The sequence below is a fragment of the Bos mutus genome, chromosome 3 (assembly GCF_027580195.1).
Source record: "Bos mutus isolate GX-2022 chromosome 3, NWIPB_WYAK_1.1, whole genome shotgun sequence".
NCBI classification, from domain to species: Eukaryota; Metazoa; Chordata; class Mammalia; order Artiodactyla; family Bovidae; genus Bos; species Bos mutus.
Window position 1 is genome coordinate 78,461,737 of NC_091619.1, and position 23,784 is coordinate 78,485,520.

The 23,784-nt window shown below is 34.8% G+C and overlaps 1 protein-coding gene across 2 annotated transcripts in view; it reads right to left on the bottom strand.

The window, feature by feature from the left end:
- The window catches only part of RAVER2 (ribonucleoprotein, PTB binding 2), a 137,192-nt gene that overhangs the window by 45,936 nt on the left and 67,472 nt on the right, over nucleotides 1-23,784 (bottom strand). The window contains exons 6-11 of one of the 2 annotated variants that reach the window (XM_070367896.1): nucleotides 18,995-19,080; nucleotides 16,102-16,167; nucleotides 15,842-15,953; nucleotides 13,627-13,895; nucleotides 4,609-4,720; nucleotides 2,638-2,774 (exon numbers count right to left, since the gene is read on the bottom strand). In XM_070367896.1, the coding sequence (XP_070223997.1) occupies nucleotides 2,638-2,774; nucleotides 4,609-4,720; nucleotides 13,627-13,895; nucleotides 15,842-15,953; nucleotides 16,102-16,167; nucleotides 18,995-19,080 (782 nt within the window). Of the gene's footprint in view, nucleotides 1-2,637; nucleotides 2,775-4,608; nucleotides 4,721-13,626; nucleotides 13,896-15,841; nucleotides 15,954-16,101; nucleotides 16,207-18,994; nucleotides 19,081-23,784 lie in introns of both variants that reach the window. The other variant, XM_070367895.1, reaches the window with a different exon arrangement.

Below are 23,784 nucleotides of genomic sequence, written 5' to 3' on the forward strand. Positions count from 1 at the left end.
GAATACCTAAAAAAGTAGGAATAAATCTACCTTATGGCCCGGCAATCCCACTACTGGGTATATATCCTGAAAAAGCCTCAATTCTAAAAGACACAAGTACTCCAAATGTTCAATGCAGCTCTATTTACAACAGCCAGGACATGGAAGCAACCTAGATGTCCCTTGACAGATGAATGGATAAAGAAGATGTGGTACATATACACAATGGACTATTACTCAGCCATAAAAAAGAATGCATTTGAGCCAGTTCTATTGAGATGGATTAACCTAGAGCCTGTTATACAGAGTGAAGTCATAAAGAGAAAAACAAATATCATATACTAATGCATATATATGGAATCTAGAAAAATGGTACTAATGAATCTATCTGCAGGGAAGGAATGGAGACACAGATGTAAAGAGTGGACATGTGGATACAGTTGTGGAAGGAGACAGCAGGATTTATGCAGAAAGTAGCATTGACATATAAACACTATCATGTGCAAAGCAGATGGCTGGTGAGAAGCTGCTAGGTAACACAGGGAGCCCAGCCTGATGCTCTGTAAAGACCTAGAGGGGTGAGATAGGCGAGTGGAGGGAGGCTCTAGAAGGAGGGGATATATGTATAATTGTGGCCGATTCGTGTTGTTATATGGCAGAAACCAACACAGTATTGTAAAGCAATTTTCCTCCAACTGAAAAATAAATTTTAAAAAATGACCATTTTTTACTAGCTATTCAGTTAGTAACATTTAATTAAGTTTAAGTTATAAGGATGAAAGAACACAAGGAGAGAGAACAAATCTCACTTTATGAACAAGCATGAGACAGCAGGGACTGTCCAAAGAGACACTGAGTCCAGGCAGGATCCACATCTCCACAGTTTCTCTGGTTAAGCAAGAGCACAGGGAGGAGGAAGGCTGGCAACACAGAGGCATCTTTATCACAGAATTTCTCCGTGAGTAAATGGGAAAGGTCTTTCTTTCTACGGATATAAGTGTGCAATAAAACACAATAATCTAACAAGCAAACCTGCTATTTAGAAAAGCAACACAGGTTTCAAAACTGAAATAAATGAAAAGGTAAATATGAAAAATAACTTTCAAAAATTAAATCACACATTTAACTAAATTTTAAAAAACTTATTGTGGTTCTTGTTTGTGAAAGTAAATTTTGTTCCTTATAAAAAACCCAAAAAGTTAGAATTGTATAGGACTATATTTTATAATTTTTAAAGATTAATAAATTATGAAAATTTATCATGCATTTATATATAGATTTACATGATTTTTAATATATGCATTATAGTTCCTGATATAAATATGACAATTTTTTTCTTCAGTCTGCAGACTATTGGGATTTTAGGTTATTTATAATTTTCAAAACTATAAATTATTCATAGATGATTTTACACACCTCTGATGATTTCTTGCCTTTGTCACTTGTAAATATAATCAGCATACAATTAATATCCTTACCTAAGCATTACTTAAAACGTTAACAAATAAGGGAACAAAGATGAAGCCTTATGAAGCACAGAAGAGGATGCATTCCAGACTGCATCAATTCATTATTGTTCCTTAAATATAGGTATGTTGCCATCTAATTGCATCATCTTCCGATTCATATTTCTCCATCTTTTCCACAAGCATATAGGAGACTTTATTATATCCAGCTTCACTATTTCTACAGAATTCATTTGACCTGTGTTTCTAGTATCCTATCACAAAAACATATTCAGACATCAACTCTTCTAAGTGAATTTGTATAGGTTTTCTTTTCTAAGTTTATTAGAGACCAACACAGTTGTTCTAAAGAAAGCAAAGTGTAAGTATTGCTCCCATAGACAGGAGAGAGCTGAGGAGGTAACTGCTGTGAGAAATAAGAAAGAATCAGAATTGTTAGTTTTTAAGACTCTTGTTATTACATAAGGTCATATAGTATACATGATTATACATTCTGAGTGTTAAAACCACTAAGAATAAGCTGAAGGAGAAAAGCCCGAAAATAAAAATGAACATATTTAAGTAATGACACGGTGTGTCTTTTGAATGTAATATTTTAATGTTTTTGACTGTTTTAATAGTCAAAATAGTGCTAGTCATAGTCATTTAATAGTCATAACAGTGCTAGTTATGATCATGTATCCACATCCATAAGCAGTGAATAAGAACAGAGGTATTTCCTTAGGTTTCTTAGTCAGGTCTACACCGGTGTAAACCAGAGGTCAGCAGAATTGTTCTGTAAAGAGCCAGATAGTAAATATCTAATCTCGTGGGCCACATAGTCTCTGCTGTAACTACTCAACTCTGACATTGTAGCACAACAGTATCATAGAGAACATGCAAACAAATGGATGTGGATGTATCCCAATAAAACTTTATTTTAAAACAACAGGTTGTGATTGTGGGCTGGATTGGCCCTGCAGTTCGCTGTCCACTAGTGTAAACAATGTGAACAAATGTCTAGGGCAAAATCATACTTAGCAATCTTCTGAACATGTCCTACAGCTACATACAGTGGGCAAGAAATACTGCATAAATCAGTGCAACTTTACTGCCTTATGACGTTACAAGAATCACAGTTTCATATACAGTGAATTCAGTATATAGTTGAAGCAATTGTTCTATATATCATCAAAACCTGAGAATGAGGTACCTGTGCATAATCACCAAAAGGCTGAGAATAAGCAATGCACTTCTCCAATGTGTGTTGTGATTCATTTCCCTGAGAGATTGTATCCAGAATGTTGCTTGCAATTCCAGTCTTCTGCACAGTGGTTTTACTTGCAGGGGCTTAAGGCAAAATCAATATATAAATTTTAGTTAGCTTGTTTTATTAATAATTACAGAGTACAAAACCCATTAATTCAGCATATTCTCAAGTAGAACACAAATTTTAGTTTGCCAGTAAAGATCTACATTTATTATTCTTGTGTGTGTGCTAAGTTGCTTCAGTTGTGTCTGACTCTGTGTGCCCTAAGGACTGCATTCCACCAGGCTCCTCTGTCTATGGGATTCTCCAGGCAAGAACACTGGAGTGGGTTGCTGTTTCCTCCTCCAGGGAATCTTCCCGACCCAGGGTCAAATTGGCAGGCAGGTTCTTTACCACTAGTGCCACCTGGGAAGCCCTTTATTATTCCTAGGGGAAAATATATATACAGTATATGATATTATCTAGTTTGTTTAAAACAACTAAAAATGGAAACCTGCTCTATGAGTAATAATCTTGATGGAAACATTTAAAAAGTATACATCTAATCTCTAAAGTGAGGCATTCAAAATGTAAATTAACCATTCTTATTAATGCAACAGTTGAAACCATCAAATTTTAGACTAGATAAAAATAGAGTAGGCATACCAGAAGCCTACTTCCTTGGTGGCTCAGATGATAAAGAATCTGCCCGCCATGCAGGAGACCAGAGTTTAATACCTGGGTTGAGAAGATACCCCGGGGAAGGGAATGTCAACTCACTCCAGTATTCTTGCCTGGGAAATCCCATGGACAGAGGAGCCTGGCAGGCTACAGTCTATGGGGTCACAAAGACTCAGACATGACTGAGTGACTAACTCTTTCTTTCTTTCATACCAGAAGCACATTAAATTCTTTCTGGCTTTAAAAAATTATAAATTAATGGTTAGGTTCAAGAGGATACTTCATAAAATACAAAGAATGTATATTAAAAACAAAATTCATCTTTCATCTCTTTTCATCCAATTTTATTCTCTTTCCCAGAAGTAACAGCTTAGTATTTTCTCAGATTTAACTTTATGCATTTACACATTCAAGTACATGCATAAAAGAATACATAGCTTTAAATAAACAAATGGAATCAATCTATGAACACATTTGTTTCTTGTATTCAACAATTTGCTTTAGAGATCATTTAATATTAGTATATGTAGTGCTTCCTCAACTATATATTTCACTTTATGACAAACTATTTAATCATTCCCCTATTGATGACCATTAAGGCACTTTCCAGTTTTTCATTATTGAAAACCAATGCTGCAGTGAATATCTTAGTGCCTAGAAAACAACACATTTGTGATTTTTTCCTTAAAATTATATTTGAATTAATAGTTTTAATTTACTAATTGAAGGCATTAGGAGGTCCTTTAAAAATGCAAATGAGAATTCCACTTCTGCCGATTATTAGTAACTAATATATTGAGAGTATTTGGCAAATACACTCAATATATTAGATAATGCAGAAGATTGAACTTCATATTTTAGAAATATGATTCTATATGTGTTATAAAGAATTATAGCACTGCCAAATAATTCCTTTATCCAATTATTTTCAATCATGATTCCATTATAACTCATAATGGAATCACAATGTAATCATAATTTATAATGGAATCAATTATGCAATTCAATTATGAATCAAGCAATTCAATAAACATATGTTTAAGAAAATATTACGAAAGATGTTTTCCTTAAATAAAATAGAATGTACTTTAAAAGCTTTAATTATTCTTTCAATTTAAGGACTAAGGTCATAACTTAGACTTTAGCTGGTCAACAGGCATTATTTGCTTTCATTAAGTTAAAAATTAAAGTAAAATTCATTATGAAAAGTATTCAGTACAACTCCAAAATACTAATAGTGAGCTTCTCACTTACATGATAAGCACACACTGGGCAACACACTTGCCAAGTTCAAGTATGGATTTTTACTGAGCCGAATTTCTTTTGGTGGCTCTCCCAAGAGTGAAGTCTGATTCTTAGAGGCAGCCTATTTATCAAAAAAAGAGAGTGAGTGCTTAATGAGAGGTAAAAGAAAATTAAAATGCATGCGAGGTTTGGGCAATAAACCAGTGCGCGCTTGGCAAAAAAAAAAAAAAGAAAATTAAGATGCAGAAAGTGTAGAGAAATACTTATTCTTCAATAAATGTGGTTTAGTGTAACAAAAATTTGTGAAACAATGTTTAAAGCTATAAATTTATGAAATAGTTATGGATACTGATTAAAATGATCCATTTCACCTGCTACTATTTTTCCAATTAGTTTTTTAAAAAACCATTCTAGAACCATAGAACTTTAGAACTGAAAGAGAACTAAAGGTCATCTTGTACAACCTTCTTATTTGAATCAGGAGAGAATTCATGCTCACAAGAAGAAACAAATCCCACACCTTATTTCTAGATCCCACAAGTTCCAACTAAGACTCAGTGCAGCCAAATAAATAAATATTAATAAATATTTTTAAAATTACAAAATATTGCTGAAAGAAACTAAAGACATAAATAAAAGAACATCCTATTTTCATGTATTAGATTTAATATTGTTAAAATTTCAATACAAACCAAAGGGATCTACAAATTCAATATAACCAACCCCTATCAAAATTCTAACTTTTGTGGGCAGAAATAGAAAATTCAATCCTAAAACTGACATGAAATATCAAAGGACTCCAAACAGTAAAAATAATATTGAAAAAGATGAATGAGAATGGAAGGCTCATATTTTTTAAATTTTGAACTTATAACACAGCTGTAGTAATTGCAATAGTATGATACTAGCATAAAGACAGACATATAAACCAAAGGATTCGGATAGCAAGCTCAGAAATAAATTACTGTATATATGATAAAATGATTTTCCATGAGTGTCAGAACTATACAGTGAGGCAGTCTTTTCAACAAAAATGGGTAAACTACATATCCACATAAAAGAATGAAGTGGATCTTCACCAAACACCATATATAAAAATTAACTCAAAATGGATCAAAGACCTAACAGTAGGAGCTAAAACTAAAAATCTTAAAAGAAAAACTTAGGTAAAAAGCTTCATAATACTAGATTTGTCAACCATTTCTTAGAGATGAAAAAACAGAAGCCAAAAAAAAAAAAAAGATCATATGTTGGGCCACAAAACAAATCTTAACAAATTTAAGAGTACTGAAATCATATCAAGGGTTGTTCTGACAACCAATTCAGAGATATGTACAAATTTAATAACATACTCTTGAACAACCAATAAGCCAAAGAAGAAATCAAAGGAGACATCAAAAAGCATCTTGAGACAAATGAAAATGGAAACACCACAAATCAAAACTTATGCAACGCAGAAAAAGCAGCTTTAAAGATAAGTTTATGGCAATAAATGTCTACATGAAGAAAAAAGAAAGATCTCAGAGAAACAATCTAAATTTACACCTCAAGTTACTAGTAAAAGAACAAATTATGCCCAAAATTAGCAGAAAAAGGAAATAATAAAGATCAGAACAGAAATAAATGAAATAGCCCTATAAAGACAGATCAATGAAATTAAGTGCAGATATTTTGAAAAGATATACAAAATAGACACATTTGGCTACACTAACCAAGAGAAAGAGAGGACTCAAGTAAATATCATTGACTCCTGAAACAAGAGTTTGAATTGTGCAGGTTCACACATGGATTTCTTAAAAGCAAACATAATACCTATATTTTCATTTTACAGATCTTTGAATTAACTAAGCATGGGGAAGTTTGTGTTCAATTAGAGATCACAACATGTGTAATCAAAAAGGGTCCCTGAGGGACCTCCCTGGTGGTCCAGTGGTCAACAATCTGTCTGCCAATGCAGGGGACACGGGTTCAATCCCTGGTCCAGGAACTTAGATCCCACATGCTGTGGGACAACTAAGCTCATGCCCACAACTACTGAGCCTGCATGCTGTAACTGCTCAGCTTATATGCCCTAGAGCCCGTGCTCAGCCACAAGAGTAGCTTCCACAATGAGAAGCTTGCATACTGCAACCAGGGAGCAGCCCCTGCTCACACAACTAGAGAAAGCCCATTACAGCAACGAAGAGCCCGTGCACCACAACAAAGACCCAGCACAACCAAAAATTTTTGTAAAAGAAATTAAAAATATTTTTAATTAAAAAAAAAAAAGAGTCCTGATTCTATCCAAACTGTTTCAGTTACATGGATTTTTGAGTGCTTGGCTGTCACTACTCCTAACCGCTTTGTCAAGGGTCAACTGCAGTTACAAATGGAAGAGGAGACATTAAAACTACAGATACCACAGAAATACAAAGGACCATAAGCAATTATTACCAACAAATACATGCCAACCTAAGGGGAAAAGTGGATAAATTTCCAGAAACATACAAGGTACCAAGACTGAATCAAGAAGAAACAGAAAATATGAACAGACCAATAATGAGTAAGGAGTAATCAAATACCTGACAACAAGGAAGAGCCCAGGACCAAGTGGTTTCACTCGTGAATTGTACCAAAGATTTAAAGAAGAATTAACATCAATCCTTATGAAACTCTTCCCAAAACTGAAGAGGAAAGAATACCTCCTAATCTATTTTATAAGGCCAGCATTGCTCTCAAACCAAAGCTATACACAAACATTACAAGAAAAGAAAAACACAGGCCAATATCCCTGATGAACACATATACAAAAATCCTCAACACAGTACTAGCAGTCCTGAATGAAATACTAGCAACCTGAATTAAACAACACATTAAAAGGGTTGTACACCATGATCAAGTGGGATTTATCCCTGGGACACAATAATGGTTCAACACAGGCTAATCAATAAATGTGATACACCACATAAACATAATAAAGGATAAAACCATATGACTGTCTTAATAGATATAAAAAATATACTGGACAAAATTCACATCATTTCATGATCAAAAGTTTGAACAAATTGAGCATCAGTTCAGTTCAGTCACTCAGTCTCATCTGGCTCTTTGCGACCCCATGAATTGCAGCACGCCAAGCCTCCCTGTCCATCACCAACGCCTGGAGTTTACCCAAACTCATGTCCATCAAGTCGGTGATGCCATCCAGCCATCTCATCCTCTGTCATCCCCATCTCCTCCTGCCCCCAATCCCTCCCAGCATCAGGGTCTTTTCCAATGAGTCAACTCTTCCCATGAGGTGGCCAAAGTATTGGAGTTTCAGCTTCAGCATCAGTCCTTCCAATGAACACCCAGGACTGATCTCCTTTAGAATGGACTGGTTGGATCTCCTTGCAGTCCAAGGGACTCTCAAGAGTCTTCTCCAACACCACAGTTCGAAAGCATCAATTCTTTGGTGCTCAGCTTTCTTCACAGTTCAACTCTCACATCCATACACGACCACTGGAAAAACCATAGCCTTGACTAGATGGATCTTTGCTGGCAAAGTAATGTCTCTGCTTTTTAATATGCTATCTAGGTTGGTCATCACTTTCCTTCCAAGGAGTAAGCGTCTTTTAATTTCATGGCTGCAATCACCATCTGCAGTGATTTTGGAGCCCAAAAAGATAAAGTCTGACACTGTTTCCACTGTTTCCCCATCTATTTCCCATGAAGTGATGGGTCGAGATGCCATGATCTTGGTTTTCTGAATGTTGTGCCTTAAGCCAACTTTTTCACTCTCCTCTTTCACTTTCATCAAGAGGCTTTTGAGTTCCTCTTCACTTTCTGCCATAACGTGGTGTCATCTGCATACCTGAGATTATTGATATTTCTCCCGGCAATCTTGATTCCAGCTTGTGCTGCTTCCAGCCCAGCGTTTCTCATGATGTACTCTGCATATAAGTTAAATAAGCAGGGTGACAATATACAGCCTTGGCGTACTCCTTTTCCTATTTGGAACCAGTCTGTTGTTCCATGTCCTGTTCTAACTGTTGCTTCCTGACCTCCATATAGGTTTCTCAAGAGGCAGGTCAAGTGGTCTGGTATTCCCGTCTCTTTCAGAATTTTCTACAGTTTATTGTGATCCACACAGTCAAAGGATTTGGCATAGTCAATAAAGCAGAACTAGATGTTTTTCTGGAACTCTTTCGCTTTTCCCATGATCCAGCAGATGTTGGCAATTTGATCTCTGGTTCCTCTGCCTTTTCTAAAACCAGCTTGAACATCTGGAATTTCATGGTTCACGTATTGCTGAAGCCTGGCTTGGAGAATTTTGAGCATTACCTTACTAGCGTGTGAGATGAATGCAACTGTGTGGTAGTTTGAGCATTCTTTGACATTGCCTTTCTTTGGGATTGGAATGAAAACTGACCTTTTCCAGCATAGAGAAATCTATATACCTCAACATAATAAAAGCTATATATAAAGGACAACTCCACAGTTAACATGATAGCTTTTCCTCTAAGATCAAGAACATGACAAGTATGCCCACTTTTACTACTTTTAGTCACCACAGTATTAGAAGTCTGCCAGAATAATTTTGTAAGAACAAGGAAATAAAAGGCATCTAAATCAAAAAGGAAGGAATTAAACCATCTCTGTTGGCATCCATCGCATTTCTATATACTAACAATGAACTATTCAAAAAGAAATTATGAAAACAATGCTAGTTATAATACCACCAAAAAGAGTAAAATACTTTGGAATAAATTTAGCCAAGGAGGTGAAAGATCTATACTGCAAACTATATGACTTTGATGAAAGAAATTGAAAGTTACACAAATAACTGGAAAGATATCTTGGATTTACAGATTGGAAGAATTAATATTGTTAAAATGCCCACACTGCCCAAAGTGATCTACAAATTCAAAGCAATCCCTGTCAGGATTTCGATGACACTTTTCACAGAAATAGAACAAACAATCCTAAAATTTATGTGGAACTTCAAAAGGTCCTGATTTGCCAACACAATCTTGAGGAAAAATTCAAAGCTGGCAGGATCATGCTTCCTGTTTCCAAACTATATTACAAAACTATAGTCATCAAACAGTATGGTACATACATAAAAACAGACATACTGAATTATGAAAAAAATAGAGCCCAGAAATAAAGCCACATATATGTGGTCAACTAGCATTTGAAATGGGCACCAAGAACACACATGGGTAAAGGATACTCTCTTTAATAAATGGTGTTGGGGAAACTGCATGTCAATATGGAAAAAAAATGACTCTGGATCCTGATCTTACACAATACACAAAAATGTACTCAAACTGGATTAAAGACTTAAAAATAAGACCTGAATGCATAAAACTACAAGAAATTATAGAGGAAAAGCTACTTGACATTGGTCTTAGTAATCATTTTTTAATATCATTTTACGGTACCAAAGTATAGACAACAAAAGCAGAACTAAGCAAGAGCTAAAAAGCTAAACCGGCATACTACAGTCCATGGGGTTGCAGAGTCAGACACGACTTAGTGACTGAACAAAAAACTAAAGAGTTTCTCTACAGCAAAGGAAACAACAAGACTAAAAGGTTAACAGGAGAACATATTTGCAAACCATATACAGGAACTCAATAGCAAAGAATCTGAGTAGACATTTTTGTAAAGAAGATATACAGGTGACCAATATGCATATGAAGAGGCTTTTAACATCACTAATCACTGGAGAAATGCAAATTCAAAACCACAATGAGAGACGATGTTGGTGAGGATGTAGAGAAACCAAAACCCTCATGCTTTGAGGGTGAAACATAAAATGGTACAGCTGCTATGGAAAATAGAATGGCAGTTCCTCAAAAAATTAGAAAAGATCTTGATGCTGGGAAAGATTGACGGCAGGAGGAGAAGGGGATGACAGAGGATAACTGACTTGGACATGAGTTTGACCAAGCCCCAGGAGTTGGTGATGGACAGGGAAACTTGGCGTGCTGCAGTCCATGGGGTCACCAAGGATCAGACACAACTGAACGAATGAACTAAACTGATATTCCATGTGATTCCCCTAATTCCACTTCTGGGTAAATACCCCAAAGAACTGAAAACAGACTCAAACAGATATTTATATACTAATGTTCATAGCAGCATTATTCACAAGAGCCTACTGATATTGAAGCTGAAACTCCAATACTGTGGCCACCTGATGTGAAGATCTGACTCATTTGAAAAGACCCTGATGCTGGGAAAGATTGAAGGTGAGAGGAAAAGGAGCAACAGAGGATAAGATGGTTGGATGGCATCACCAACTCAATGGAGATGAGTCTGAGTAGACTCCGGGAGTTGGTGATGGACAGACAGGCCTGGTGTGCTGCAGTCCATGGGGTCGCAGAGAGTCAGACACGACTGAGAAACTGAACTGAACTGAAAGATGGAAACAATCCAAATGTCCATCAATAAATGAATGGATAAACAAAATGTAGTATATAAATACAATGGAATACTAGTCAACCTTTAAAATAAGGAAATTCCAATACAATTCATGCTACAACATGGATGACCACTGAAGAGTAATGTCATTAAGTCTTGTATCATTCCACTTACATTGGGTACTTAGAACAGTCAAATTCTGAGACAGAAAGTAAACAGTGCTTATTGGGGGCTGGGTAGAAGGGAAAATGGGAGAGTTGGTGAATGGGTACAGAGCTGCAGTATGGCATGATGAGAAAGTTCTGGAGATGGATAGTAGCAATAGTTGTAAAACAATGTGAATGTACTTAACGCCACTGAGTTGTACACTTAAAATTCAGATCTCACCCATATCTCTCTGAATCAAATTCTCAGGGCTGAGGAAGATAGAGTCCAACCCTTGACACCTATAGTGGTGATTCTGACAGAAAGAATCAAGAATCACTAATCAACATAATGTAAAAGATGCAGGTCTAAAACTCTGCATCCAAATTTAACCAACTGTTTAACAAAGTCCAAAATCTTGCTACATAATTAGAAAACATATTTTGAAATTACCTGGTCCAAGCAAGTCCCTATTTTCAGGAGAGAAGAATCACTTCTACAACAATATGTACAGGTGTTCACCAGGGTCTGCATAATTGCCTTCAGTGATATGACATTCATATCTTTGTGAAAGTGTGAACTTTTTCTTTGTTTTAAAACTTCAATTGTTTGTGTTATATTAAGCCTAAATCAGCTTTATTGTTTGTCATACTTATTAGACTAATTCTGCCCACTAAAGAAACATAAAATACTATGTGATTAGACTAGTTTGTGAATTTTTTATTTTTAAACATCAATTAAAATGACAGCTGGTCAACCCTTGCCAAGTTCCATATATCTATTTCCCTCAGTTCTTCATCGCGGGACTTGTTTTCTAGCTCTGCCCTACTTCAGCTGTCTTCTACCAGATACACTTTCACTTGTCCATTATGTGAATATCTCAAGTCCAGTTTTTCTAAAGACCCTAGTGCACAGGTCCCCAGCCTTTGGGATCTAATGCCTGATGCATTGTGGTGGAGCTGATGTAATAATAGAAATGCAGTGCACAATAAATGTAACGCACTTGGATCATCTCAAAACCACCCCCACTCCCCCAGCCATGGAAAAAACTGTGTTCCATGAAACCAGTCCCTGGTACCAGGAAGGTTAGGTACCGTTGTCCTGGTGCCTTCCATGCATTAGGAAGTCTGTGCAAAAAGAAACAGAGTATTTATATATGAGTTTTATTTAACTTCCCTCAATAACTTAAGCAATTAATCCTTCAAATAAACATTTAAAATTCTTCATTCTATGAAGAACCACCTTAGCTTTCTCAATGAACAATTATAGGTATTCTACCCATACCTCCTGTCATGACTAGGTGACAACAAAACCTCTTACAAAGTCAACAGTATCATTTTGAGATTTGAATACAGCCAATTACAAGAATTTTTTCCCTCACGTGTCACTTCTAAATCAAACAATATTTTTTGTTGTTGTCATGTCAGACTCTTTGCGACCCCATGGACTGCAGAATGCCAGGCTTCCCTGTCTTTCACCATCTCCTGAAGTTTGCTCAAAATGGTATTTCAAGACACAAATAAAAAATTAAATTAAATGTACTTTATTCTACCTACCAATTATAATATTTACAAATGTCAGTGGTTTATGAACCAATAAATTCGAGTAAAATCCTCCAGAATTAAAACCAAGATTAGGTTCTTTTGAACACACCAGAGATTAATAACTAGCTTTGAAATCTTTCAGATAAACTAGAATTTATTCTACTTTTAAATATTAAAATAATACTTAATTAGCTACAAAATATATATATTTTAGAAATAATATTGTATTTTAAAGATTAGCATTATCATTTACTAAGAAATTCTTATAAAGAATATTATATAATTGGATAAGTATTAATGGTACTCCTATGCTTTCCTAAACTACAAAATTTTGAACCTATATTACTGTATATTTGAAAATTATGCACATCCCAAGACTTTTAGAAAAGCAAACACTTACAGGAATAAAGAATTCATATTTAAACATTTTATAATGATAGATTTAAAAACATTTTATACATATATTTTATTTACAAACTGGCAAGTAATTAAGCAGAATCCCAAACATCATTTGGCATAACTTATCAAAAGACAGATTTTTGTTTATAATAATAGCTTTTTTTAAGGGTCCAATATTTTCTTCTTTTGAGAAGCAAATGCACACTATGAAAACAGTCAGCATGTCATTGACATAGGAATTATGCAGTTTGTAATATATACTTTAAGTATATTATCAACTTCTTTTGAAATACAAAAATAGTTCAGATTACTTGATGCTTTATAAATTATAACACCTGTAAAATAACCAAAAAATTAAATACTCTAGAATTAGAATCATTTAAGATACAATTAAAAAGGAATATATACATATTCCTTGGTAGTATACACACACATGTAGTATACATATATATACTTCATGTAGATACATGTGTGCATTTATATGTATGTGTATGCATGCATGCACACACTCTCTCTTTTACACACACACACACACACAGAGTTTTCTTACCCCTGAACTTATCTCCAGGCCTTTTGGCTGACTTTGTTGTTGCTTTTGATGTCCTGTGAGCAAGCCACCAGCAGTAAGGTTTGGAAAGCTCTGCAGATAAGTCTGTGACCCTGAGAAATTTCCTTCTGCCATTCCCACCAATGCTGGCTGTTTCTCCTGAGTGCTCCCATGCCCTGGTCCAGCTTGTCCAGCAATGTGCTGATTTGGAAGGAACGGTAACATGCCCATGCCAGTTGTTATAGTTGTTTGAGTTGGAATCAAATTAGGTGCTGCTGTGAATCATAAATGCAAAAAATTTTGGTTAGATGAGGCTTATTCACAATAGTCCTTTTGATTTTGTCAAGTTGTGCGCAAAATGTGCAGAAACCTATTTTTTAATCTATTAGAAAACAGTTAAATTTAAAATGTGAGGTTAAAGGTTGTAGATTAGCAGCATCTTGTATGGAAAAACAAAAACCTCTAATAGGAATCACACTTTTCCTATTTCAGCAACTTTCAGTATAATCTCAAGGATACTATACTCTTTCATTCCAAGTTTTAATTGCACACTTTAGAAGTTAACAGCATGTACGTTTTTGCATTTAAGTTATATCAGTGCCTTTAAAAAAAAAAATGCCCACTGTAATTTGCCAGCTTCTATGTTTGAAGGGAATAATTAAATAAGTCTTCAGTTTAAAAAAATTCCCTGACAGTCAAAAATTATTAAAGTTACATTAATCCAATAATTATATTTAGTCAGCTGACTTGTACCAACTCATGAGTCAAATACACTGTCTCCTCCCAGCTCCTGAGTTCAACATCTTTGCATGGGTAACCTGAAATCAGCCTTGGTTGGACTGTTTACAAACAAAAGTCCACAAACACTACAAATCAAGATTTCTTTTTTAACTCAGAGAGTTGGTTTTTAAACATCAGCACATCACTGGTTTAAAAAACATCAATATTTGTGAATGGATAAGCACCAAATGAAAGTTTAATACATGAAAGTTTTACATTTTTATTTACAGGGATTAACAAGAAATTCTGAAAGGAATAGAAGTTTTAATAGGAAAATTCTGAATCATTCCATTTTTAAAAAATCTATAGGTCAAAGCTAAACGAAAAGAACTAGTTTTGATAACTATTGTAATTAAATCAAAGTTAGACTTTAAAAATTCTCTAAACAAATTTCTTAATTTTAGTACTTATTATTTGTAGATAGATTCTTAGTTCTATTTTTGAGCAATATATTTACTTGGACACTTCTAATTTTCAGTGTTCTTAAAGCAACAATGCTGAAGCAATTGGCTAGTTATTTAACCCAATATAAATAACAAATATCTGCATAAGCTTTTAAGCATACAAAATTTAATTTTTAGGACTCATCACACCATAAAAATTTCTATACCTGTCTGTATACTGGTTTAACTTTTGCCCAATTTCAATAGTCTGAATTGATCATTTAACTATTTCACTTGGCTTCATGTACAAGAGGTTCAACATGCTACCTATATTTAACTGACTTAAAAAAAAAATCACTCGTGACGGCTTTTCTCTTTTTTCCCCCTCAGCATCCTTACTTTGAACTAATTTCAGTGAAACTTCCAACTGAAAATGCCTTTCAAAATCACACTCAAGTAAGAAGTCTTGGTATACTACCATGGTGTTATTCTAAAAAGAAAAATAATTGTTCTGTTTAAATTTGTCATATTTTAGAAGTACATAGTACATCATTTTTTTCTGCTACTATGTTGGAGTTCACATTTTAAAAGTTATACAAACAATGAAACTTTAACTTTACAATTACCAGATATTTCTTAATAATCAAACTTTAAATTTATAATTACCAGATATTTCTTAATAAAAGCTAACAGTTTCTTCATCCAGGCAAAAGTCAAATGGATCACTCTGCAATGTGCTGTCAGCCCAGTGGGCAGCATGTCAGTCTCAATGCATTTATGTCTTTGCCTCATGCTTCTATGAATCATCATCAAATATTAACGCATATCCAACAGAGAAAGTCTTATCTTGGCATAGAAGCAACTCCATCAATACATAACTTATCAATAGTATTCTAATGTTAAAAATAGAAAAGCCCAGAGGGCTCTTGAAACTTTAAATGATTAAAAAAACTCAAATCTGACCTTCCTGTAAATACAAGTAGAATACAGGTACACTATCTTTAAATCTCAAATCTGACTGTTTACTGACGTCTCAGCAAATACACATCATTTACTTTTATGTACTTCTCCAAGATGGCCCAGCTCTGTTTTCAATGGAAGCGGTGACCCTATCCCTACGGCAGTCTGAAGTACCATAGCTGGGGGTTCTCCAAGTAAGCCCGGTTTCTGCAAAAGAAAAAAGAATTTTGCTAGTGGCAGCAAGATATAACCTAATAAAAAAACTGTACATGTGAAAATTCATAAACCACCTGACCAACAGCATGACTACAGAAAAGGGGTGAACTCATTTCAAAACAAAAAATTCCATACTTACATTATTAGTATGTATATTCTCAAACTTCATTAGCTGTTGCTGAGCCAGTGGTACATGAGAAAGATTCTGAAGAAATAAATTAGAAGTATTACCCATAAGTGAGCTCTGTGAAAATGACAAAACATTAAGTTAGCTTAATTTTGAAGAGGTAATTGTTGTGTAAGCCAATTCATTTTAAAGTTGAATTCCCCCATTGATCTGAGCACAAGCAACAGCTTCTTATCCTACTTTCCAATTACAGGCAACACTAATTAATTCTTTCAGTAACATACCAGATGTGACCATGCAGTCATGAAACTAATTCCACATTTCTTCCTTCTTTTCTTTCATCCTTTCTCCCTTTTCCTCACTCCCTTCTGGCTTTGATATCAGTATCTTTCAATCATTTATTTGCTCATTTTATTCATTCAGCAAAAATTTATTGAGCACTTCTATATGCCAGGCACTGTGATACATAGAGAGGAAAACAATATGATCTGCCCTCATGGATCTTACAGTCCCCTGAGGAAGGGAGACATTAATTATAAAAATATACAATTAATAATGGCAATGAGTGTATGAAGGAAAAATACAAGGAGTGATGAGAACAAAGAGTAGTGGAACTTGATTTAGACTGATAAATTCAAGGAAGGTTTCCCTGAGTAACTAACTCACGCACAGAGATCTGAAGGCTGCAGAGAAATAACTAGGTGAAGTCTGGGGAAATGAGGTGGTGTTGGGATGGGAAAGATTTCAAGCAGGAGGAACAGCAGGAGCAAAGACCTAAGGAGAAGAGAAGAAAGTCCTTCAAGGACCAAAAGCAGTTCACTATAGCTGGGACAGGGACACCTAAGGTGTATGAGAGGCAGGGGAAGCCAGTTTGGACAGGTCCTCAAGGCCATATTAAGCAGTTTGGTCTTTGTGTCAGTCGCTCAGTCGTGTCTGACTCTTTGCGACCCCACGGACTGTAGTCCACCAGGCTTCCCTGTCCATGGGATTCTCCAGGCAAGAATACTGGAGTAGTTTGCCTTGCCCTTCTACAGGGGATCTTCCAGACCCAGGGACTGAACCTAGGTCTTCTGCATTACAGGTGGATTCTTTACCATCTGAGCCACCAAGAAAGACTTCTTTCAGTCTTTATTTTAAACATTTGGTCTTTAAAGTAAAATGAGTATTGTCAAACTCTGGACTCTTCTCCCATATCACTTTAAACCTTACTGTAATTAACTGGTTGTTTTCTCTATATGCGACCCCATGGACTGTGAATATTTTGTACAATGCTATAGCATAAATGGCTAACAGAGTGTCTAGTACATGTTGAGTAAATGAATGAGTAATGCATAAGGTCCTATGTTAGATTCTAAGAATGAAAAATACATAATAGGCCTTTCCCTTAAAAAGTTGGGTTTAGCCACCATATGATTTAACAATCCAGATCACTCCTAGACATATACCCTGAGGAAACCAAAACTGAAAAAGACACATGTATCCCAGTGTTGATTGCAGCACTATTTATAATAACTAGAACATGGATGCAACCTAGATGTCCATTGACAGATGAATACATAAAGAAACTGTGCTACATATATATATATATATAAATAAATATAAATGGGATACTGCTCAGCCATAAAAAGGAACAACTTTGAGTCAGTTCTGATGAGGTGGACAAACCTAGAGCCTATTACACAGAGTGAACTAAGTCAGAAACAGAAATATAAATATTGTATACTGATGCCTAAATATGGAATCTAAAAAGATGGTATTGATGAATTTATTTGGAGGGCAGCAATGGAGAAACAGATATAGAGAACAGACCTATGGACCCGGGGGGGAGGGGAGGAGGGAGAGGGTAAGATGTATGGAGAGAGTAACATGGAAACTTACAATACCATTCGTAAAATAGATAACCAATGGGAATTTGGTGTATGACTCAGGGAACTCAAACAGGGGATCTGTGACAATTTAGAGGGTGGGATGGGGAGGCAGAAGGGAGGGAGGTTCAGGAGGGAGGGGACATGGGTGTACCTACGGCTGATTCCTGTTAACATATGACAGAAAACCACAAAATTCTGTAAAGCAATTATCCTTCAATTAAAAAAATAAATTTAAAAAAAGTTGGGTTTAGGAACAGACATTCATTTACTCAAACTACAACAACCATCTATTTCATACTAATATTAGGTTTCATTTGTAATTATGCTTCTATATGGATACAGCCTTAAATAGCACCTGAAATTAGTAGGTAATATTTATCTCCAATATTATGGATATTTATGTACACAAACATATTTAAAATACTTATCTGAAAAAGGTAAGAAAGATATTTTTCACTCATATATAAATTATCTTTATAACACTGATTTTTTAAATTAATTTATTTATTTTAATTGGAGGCTAATTACTTTACAATATTGTAGTGGTTTTTGCCATACATTGACATGAATCAGCCATGGGTGTACATGTGTTCCCCATCCTGAACCCCGCTCCCCCTTCCCTCCTCATCCCATCCTTCAGGCTCATCCCAGTGCACCAGCCCTGAGCACCCTGTCTCATGCATAACACTGATTAAGTTTTAAGAATAGAGCTATTGTTCATTTATTTTTCTTTCTGTAAGTTTTTGGGTCAAAACCATATCAGACTTGCTTTGAGCTACTGATTTATTTCTAGAAAAATAAACCACAAAATATACCTCTTTACTTCTTAATGTCCTACAAATAGGACTCAATAAATATATAAGCGATGCTGCTTTGATTTCCTTATTGAGTTCTGTTTTTATGTAGGTACATTTATTACTAAGAACTTTATTTAAAAACAAAATACTCATTTAATTCCTTGAGAACTTTAAGTGTTAAGAACAAACAAAATATTCATTCCAAATTTTTTATGTTTCAATTCAATGCTATTTATATACCTGATGTGCTTTATTCAAGGGTAAAAATGCAGGGGAGATGGATGGATTCATCAGATGTGGCAAGCTGTGAGGTGTTCCAAGAACTGCTTTAAGAAAATAAAAGCAAAACTTTATCTTTATGATATACATATATGGAATTAAAAATAAACTCCAAAAAGGGTAGATGACTATTACTTAACACACTCAACATATTCACTGGACGTTCAATGATATACTAATCTTGCCACTGTACAAAAAGTGACAGGTTTCTTTCCTTGTCATTCAACCCTAGAATTGAAAATTCCAATACCTTCTGTCTCAACAGCAAAACACCAAACCTAGTCTTTCTCTTTAGCACTTAGTGCAAGCAAACTAATGATATCTTTTAATAAACAGAATACTAATTAAACCCATGTTATCTGCTCAGTGTTTCTGTCAGTTTTTTTGAGTATTTTGGCAGAGGGTCAGGATGGGAAGGGAAGGAAAATATACAATCCTGTTGTTAAAGCTTATAATCCAATTGAGGAGAGAACACATTATATTAATAGGTACAGTTAAACAACACTTCATAACAAAAAAGAAACAATACTGTACATAGTTGACAAATAAATGATAAGCATGCTTTTTATCAAGATTGTCTAAGAGTACAAAGACCAGAGTACGTATCAGAAGAGACATGTTAAGAATAGACAATATACAGACAAAAAGACTCATGAGATAAAAAATATATAAGCAATTTCATCTAATTATTAGATGTAAGTAGTCATAATATACAATTAATTAGAATTACAGAAGGTCAAGCTTAGAAAGTACTTCAAAAAGCATGTAATCCAATGATGAAACATATTTGAAATTTATATATAATATCACTACAAATTCACTCTATGATTTAAAAACTTTGTTTCAAATTTTTGTTTCTTATTGAGGCAGATCATTACATCTTTGGAAAACTGACCATTAGAAAGTACTTTCTTTGGAATAAACCAGTTTCCTGATAGGTGATGGGAAAATTAAGATCATCAGAATAAGTTGCTAATGAAGGAAAATACTGTTTATTAGAAAAGAGGGATAATGATGGTCATTTCATAAATAGAAAGAGATCAAGGGGATCAACAATCATGTCTGTGCACCTAACAAAGCTTCAAAATATATAAAGCAACAATTTCTAAAACTGAAAGGAAAAGGAGAAAAATCCACAGTTATGATAAGAGGTTTCAATACCTCCTCCCCTCATTTTCCAGTCACTGCATTTTGTTAAAAAACATTAAAATTTTTTTCACAGCTTTTAGTGAATATAGTATTTCCCAATTTAAAACAGTAACAACTAGAATTAAAATGTTCTGAAAATGTTCACAGTCTCACATCTAGCTGCCTTTACCCTTAGACCTTGGCTAGGTCTCCCATTCAGCCTCTTCTCCCCTCAATAATTGATAGCATGCTGTTGCTCTTTAGTTGTTCAATCATGTCAAACTCTTCAACCCCATGAACTGTAGCCCACCAGGCTCCTCTATCCATGGGATTTCCCAGGCAAAATACTGGAGTGGGTTGCCATTTCCTTCTCCAGGAGATCTTCCCGACCCAGGAATCAAGCCTGGGTAGGGTTTGACCTGTCCATGGGGTCGCAAAGAGTCAGACAAAACTGAGCAACTGAGTGTGCATAATTCATCATGATAACAGACCAAAAATAAAAAAGCCACACTGCTGATATCAACAAATGGAGAAAAGCAGTAGATAAATTCCAGAAATTATTATGACAAAATTTCTCAGCAATATAGGAATAAGTTCCCATCTTGGAAAAAAAATCTGTAAATTAAAAAACATAGCTAAGATAATGCTTAATAATAAAAGAATGAATGCTTTCTCTGTAAGGTCAGGAAGAAGGCAAGGATGTCCACTCTCAAAAGTTCAATGCAGAAATTTTCCTGAGATTTCTATCTACTGCAGTAAAGCAAGAAAAATAAAAGGTATACATACTATAAAGGAAGAAGTAAAACTTCTTGTAGATGACATGATAGTCTATACAGAAAATCCTAAGGGCAAAATCTACTAGAGATAAAAAGCAAGTCTGCATGATACAAGATAAATATACAAAATCAGCTGTACTTGTATATGCTAGCAACAAGCAACAGGAAACCAAAATTTAGAAAGTAAAACTATTTAAAATAGTATCAAGAATGTATAAAGAATGCAGCAACAAAAAGAAATACAACTCTGTTTAAAAACAGGCAAAGAACTCGATTAAGTGTTTCTCCAAAGATGACATAAAAACAGACAATAAGCACAAGAAAAGATGCTCAACATAGTCACTAGGAAAACTCAGATCAAAACTATGATGAGTTGCCAGTTTATTCCTATTTGGATGGCTAAAATAATAAAAGCAGAAAGTAACAAGAGTCTATGAAGATATGGAGAAATTGGAACCCTCGAACACTGCTTTCGAAGTGTAAAATGGTGCAGCCACTGTGGAGACAGCTTGCAGGTACTCAACAAGTTAAACAGAGAGTAAGCACATGATCCACCACGTCTGGCTCTAAGTATATAACCTCAAAAGAACTGAAAACAGATGTTCAAATGCTTGTACATGAGCATTCATAGACAACACTCTTCATAATAGTCAAAAGGTGAAAACAACTCAAACTGTCCATCAAGGATGAATGAATAAACAAACTGTGACATATGCACACAATGGAGTATCATTCAGCCACAAAAGGAATGAAGAACTCATACATATATTACAGCACTCAGAAACACCATGCTAAGTGAAAGAAGCCAGATACACAGTGACTTCTGTTTATATGAAACACCCAGAATAAACAAAAGACAGAAAGCAGATGGGCTGTTGCCAGGACCTAGGCAGAGGGAAAATAGGGCAGTAACTGTTTAATGGGTACAGATTTTATTTTGAGGTCATGAAAACGTTTCTAAAGTTAAGCAGAGTTTGTGATTACAAAACACTGTGAATGTACCAAATGTCACTGAACTATTGACTTTAAAATGATCAATTTCATGTTATGTGACGTCTGCCTCAAAATTACAATAAAAAATAGTATCAAGGAATATGAAACGCTAAGGATAAATCTGAAAAAATATGCGTCAGATTTACACCCTGAAACCTACAAAACATTGTTGATAAAAGAAGGCCTAAATAAACGGAGAGATATATTTATGGCAAATTGTTGTCAATTCTGCACAAATCAGCATACAGATTCAACACAATTCCAAATTCCCAGCAGACATTTTTCACAGAAATTGATAGCTGATTCTAAAATTTATATGCACATACAAAGGACCCAGGATGGACAAAACAAATAGAAAAAGAATAGAGTTGGAGCACTTACACTTACTGTTTTCAGGACTTACTATAAAACTATCAAGACAATGCAGTATTAGTATAAATACAGACATTTAGATCAATGGAATAGAATAGGGGGTCCAGAGACAGAGCCCTATGTATACAATCAATTGATTTTTGAAAACAGTGTCAAGAAATTCAATGAAAAAGGATAATCTTTTTTAACAAATTATGCTAGAACAACTGCAAAAAAAATATTAACCTGGACCTTTACCTCATATTGTAAATAACAATTAACTTGAAATCATTTATAAACCTAAACTTAAGAGGTAAAATTATAAAAGTTCTTGAAGAAAACACAGGAGGACATTTTTGTTATCTCGAATTTGGCAAAGATTTTTTAAACATGACATAAGAAATATGAATTAGAAAATAAAAAAATAATAAACAGGACATTGTCAAAATAAGCAATTTTCTTCTTCAAAAGATATTAAGAAAATAAAAGGACAGCCTACAGAGTGGCTGTAAACCCAAATATATCCAATAAAGGAGTTGTATCTAGAATAAAGAACTCTAACAACTTAAGAAGATCAACAGCTAGAGCACGTGTACACCTGTGGCGGATTCATGTTGATGTATGGCAAAACGAATACAATATTGTAAAGTAATTAGCCTCCAATTAAAATAAATAAATTTAAATTTAAAATAAACAAAAAATGTACAAAATATTTCAAAAGATATATTAACTAAGGAGATATAAAGATGATAAATTAGTACATTAAAAGATGTTCAAAACCATTTGTCAAAAGGGATATTCAAATTAAAACCACAATAAGATATAAACCAAACAGAAAGGCTAAAATTAAAGGGTCAGTATGTCAAATGTTGGTGAGGACACTGAGTGAACTACAGCCTTGGACACTGATGGTGAGAATGTAAATTGGGCAGAAAACACATTAGAAAACAGGTGGGGGACTTCCCTGGTGATCCAGTGGTTAAGACTCTACTCCCAATGCAGAGGGCCCAGGTTCTGTCCTGATCAGGGAACTAGGTCCCACGTGCCACAACTAAAGATCCTGCATGCTGCAACAAAGACTCAAGATCCCCTGTGCCACAGCTAAAACCCAGTGCAGCCAAATAAAGAATAAAAGCAAATGTCCAGAGCAATTTTATCTCTAACGACCCCAAACAGGAAATAACCCAATGTTCAACAAATCAATGAAAGTGCGAATTGTGGAACAGAATACTGCTCAGAGTTAAAAAGGAAAAAAACTACTGATAACATGAAGCAACATGGATGAATCTCAAAATAATAAGCTGAGGGAAAGAAGTCATACAGTACATACTGTTTGACTCCATTTATATACATTTCTAGAAAATACAAACTTTAGTGACAGAAAGCAAATCAGTAGTTTCCTGGGGATGAGGAGAAGGGTGGGTTAAAAACAGGCAAAAGGAAAGTTTTGAAAGTAATGAATATCTTCATTGTTTTGATTATGATGATCGTGGGTCATATAAA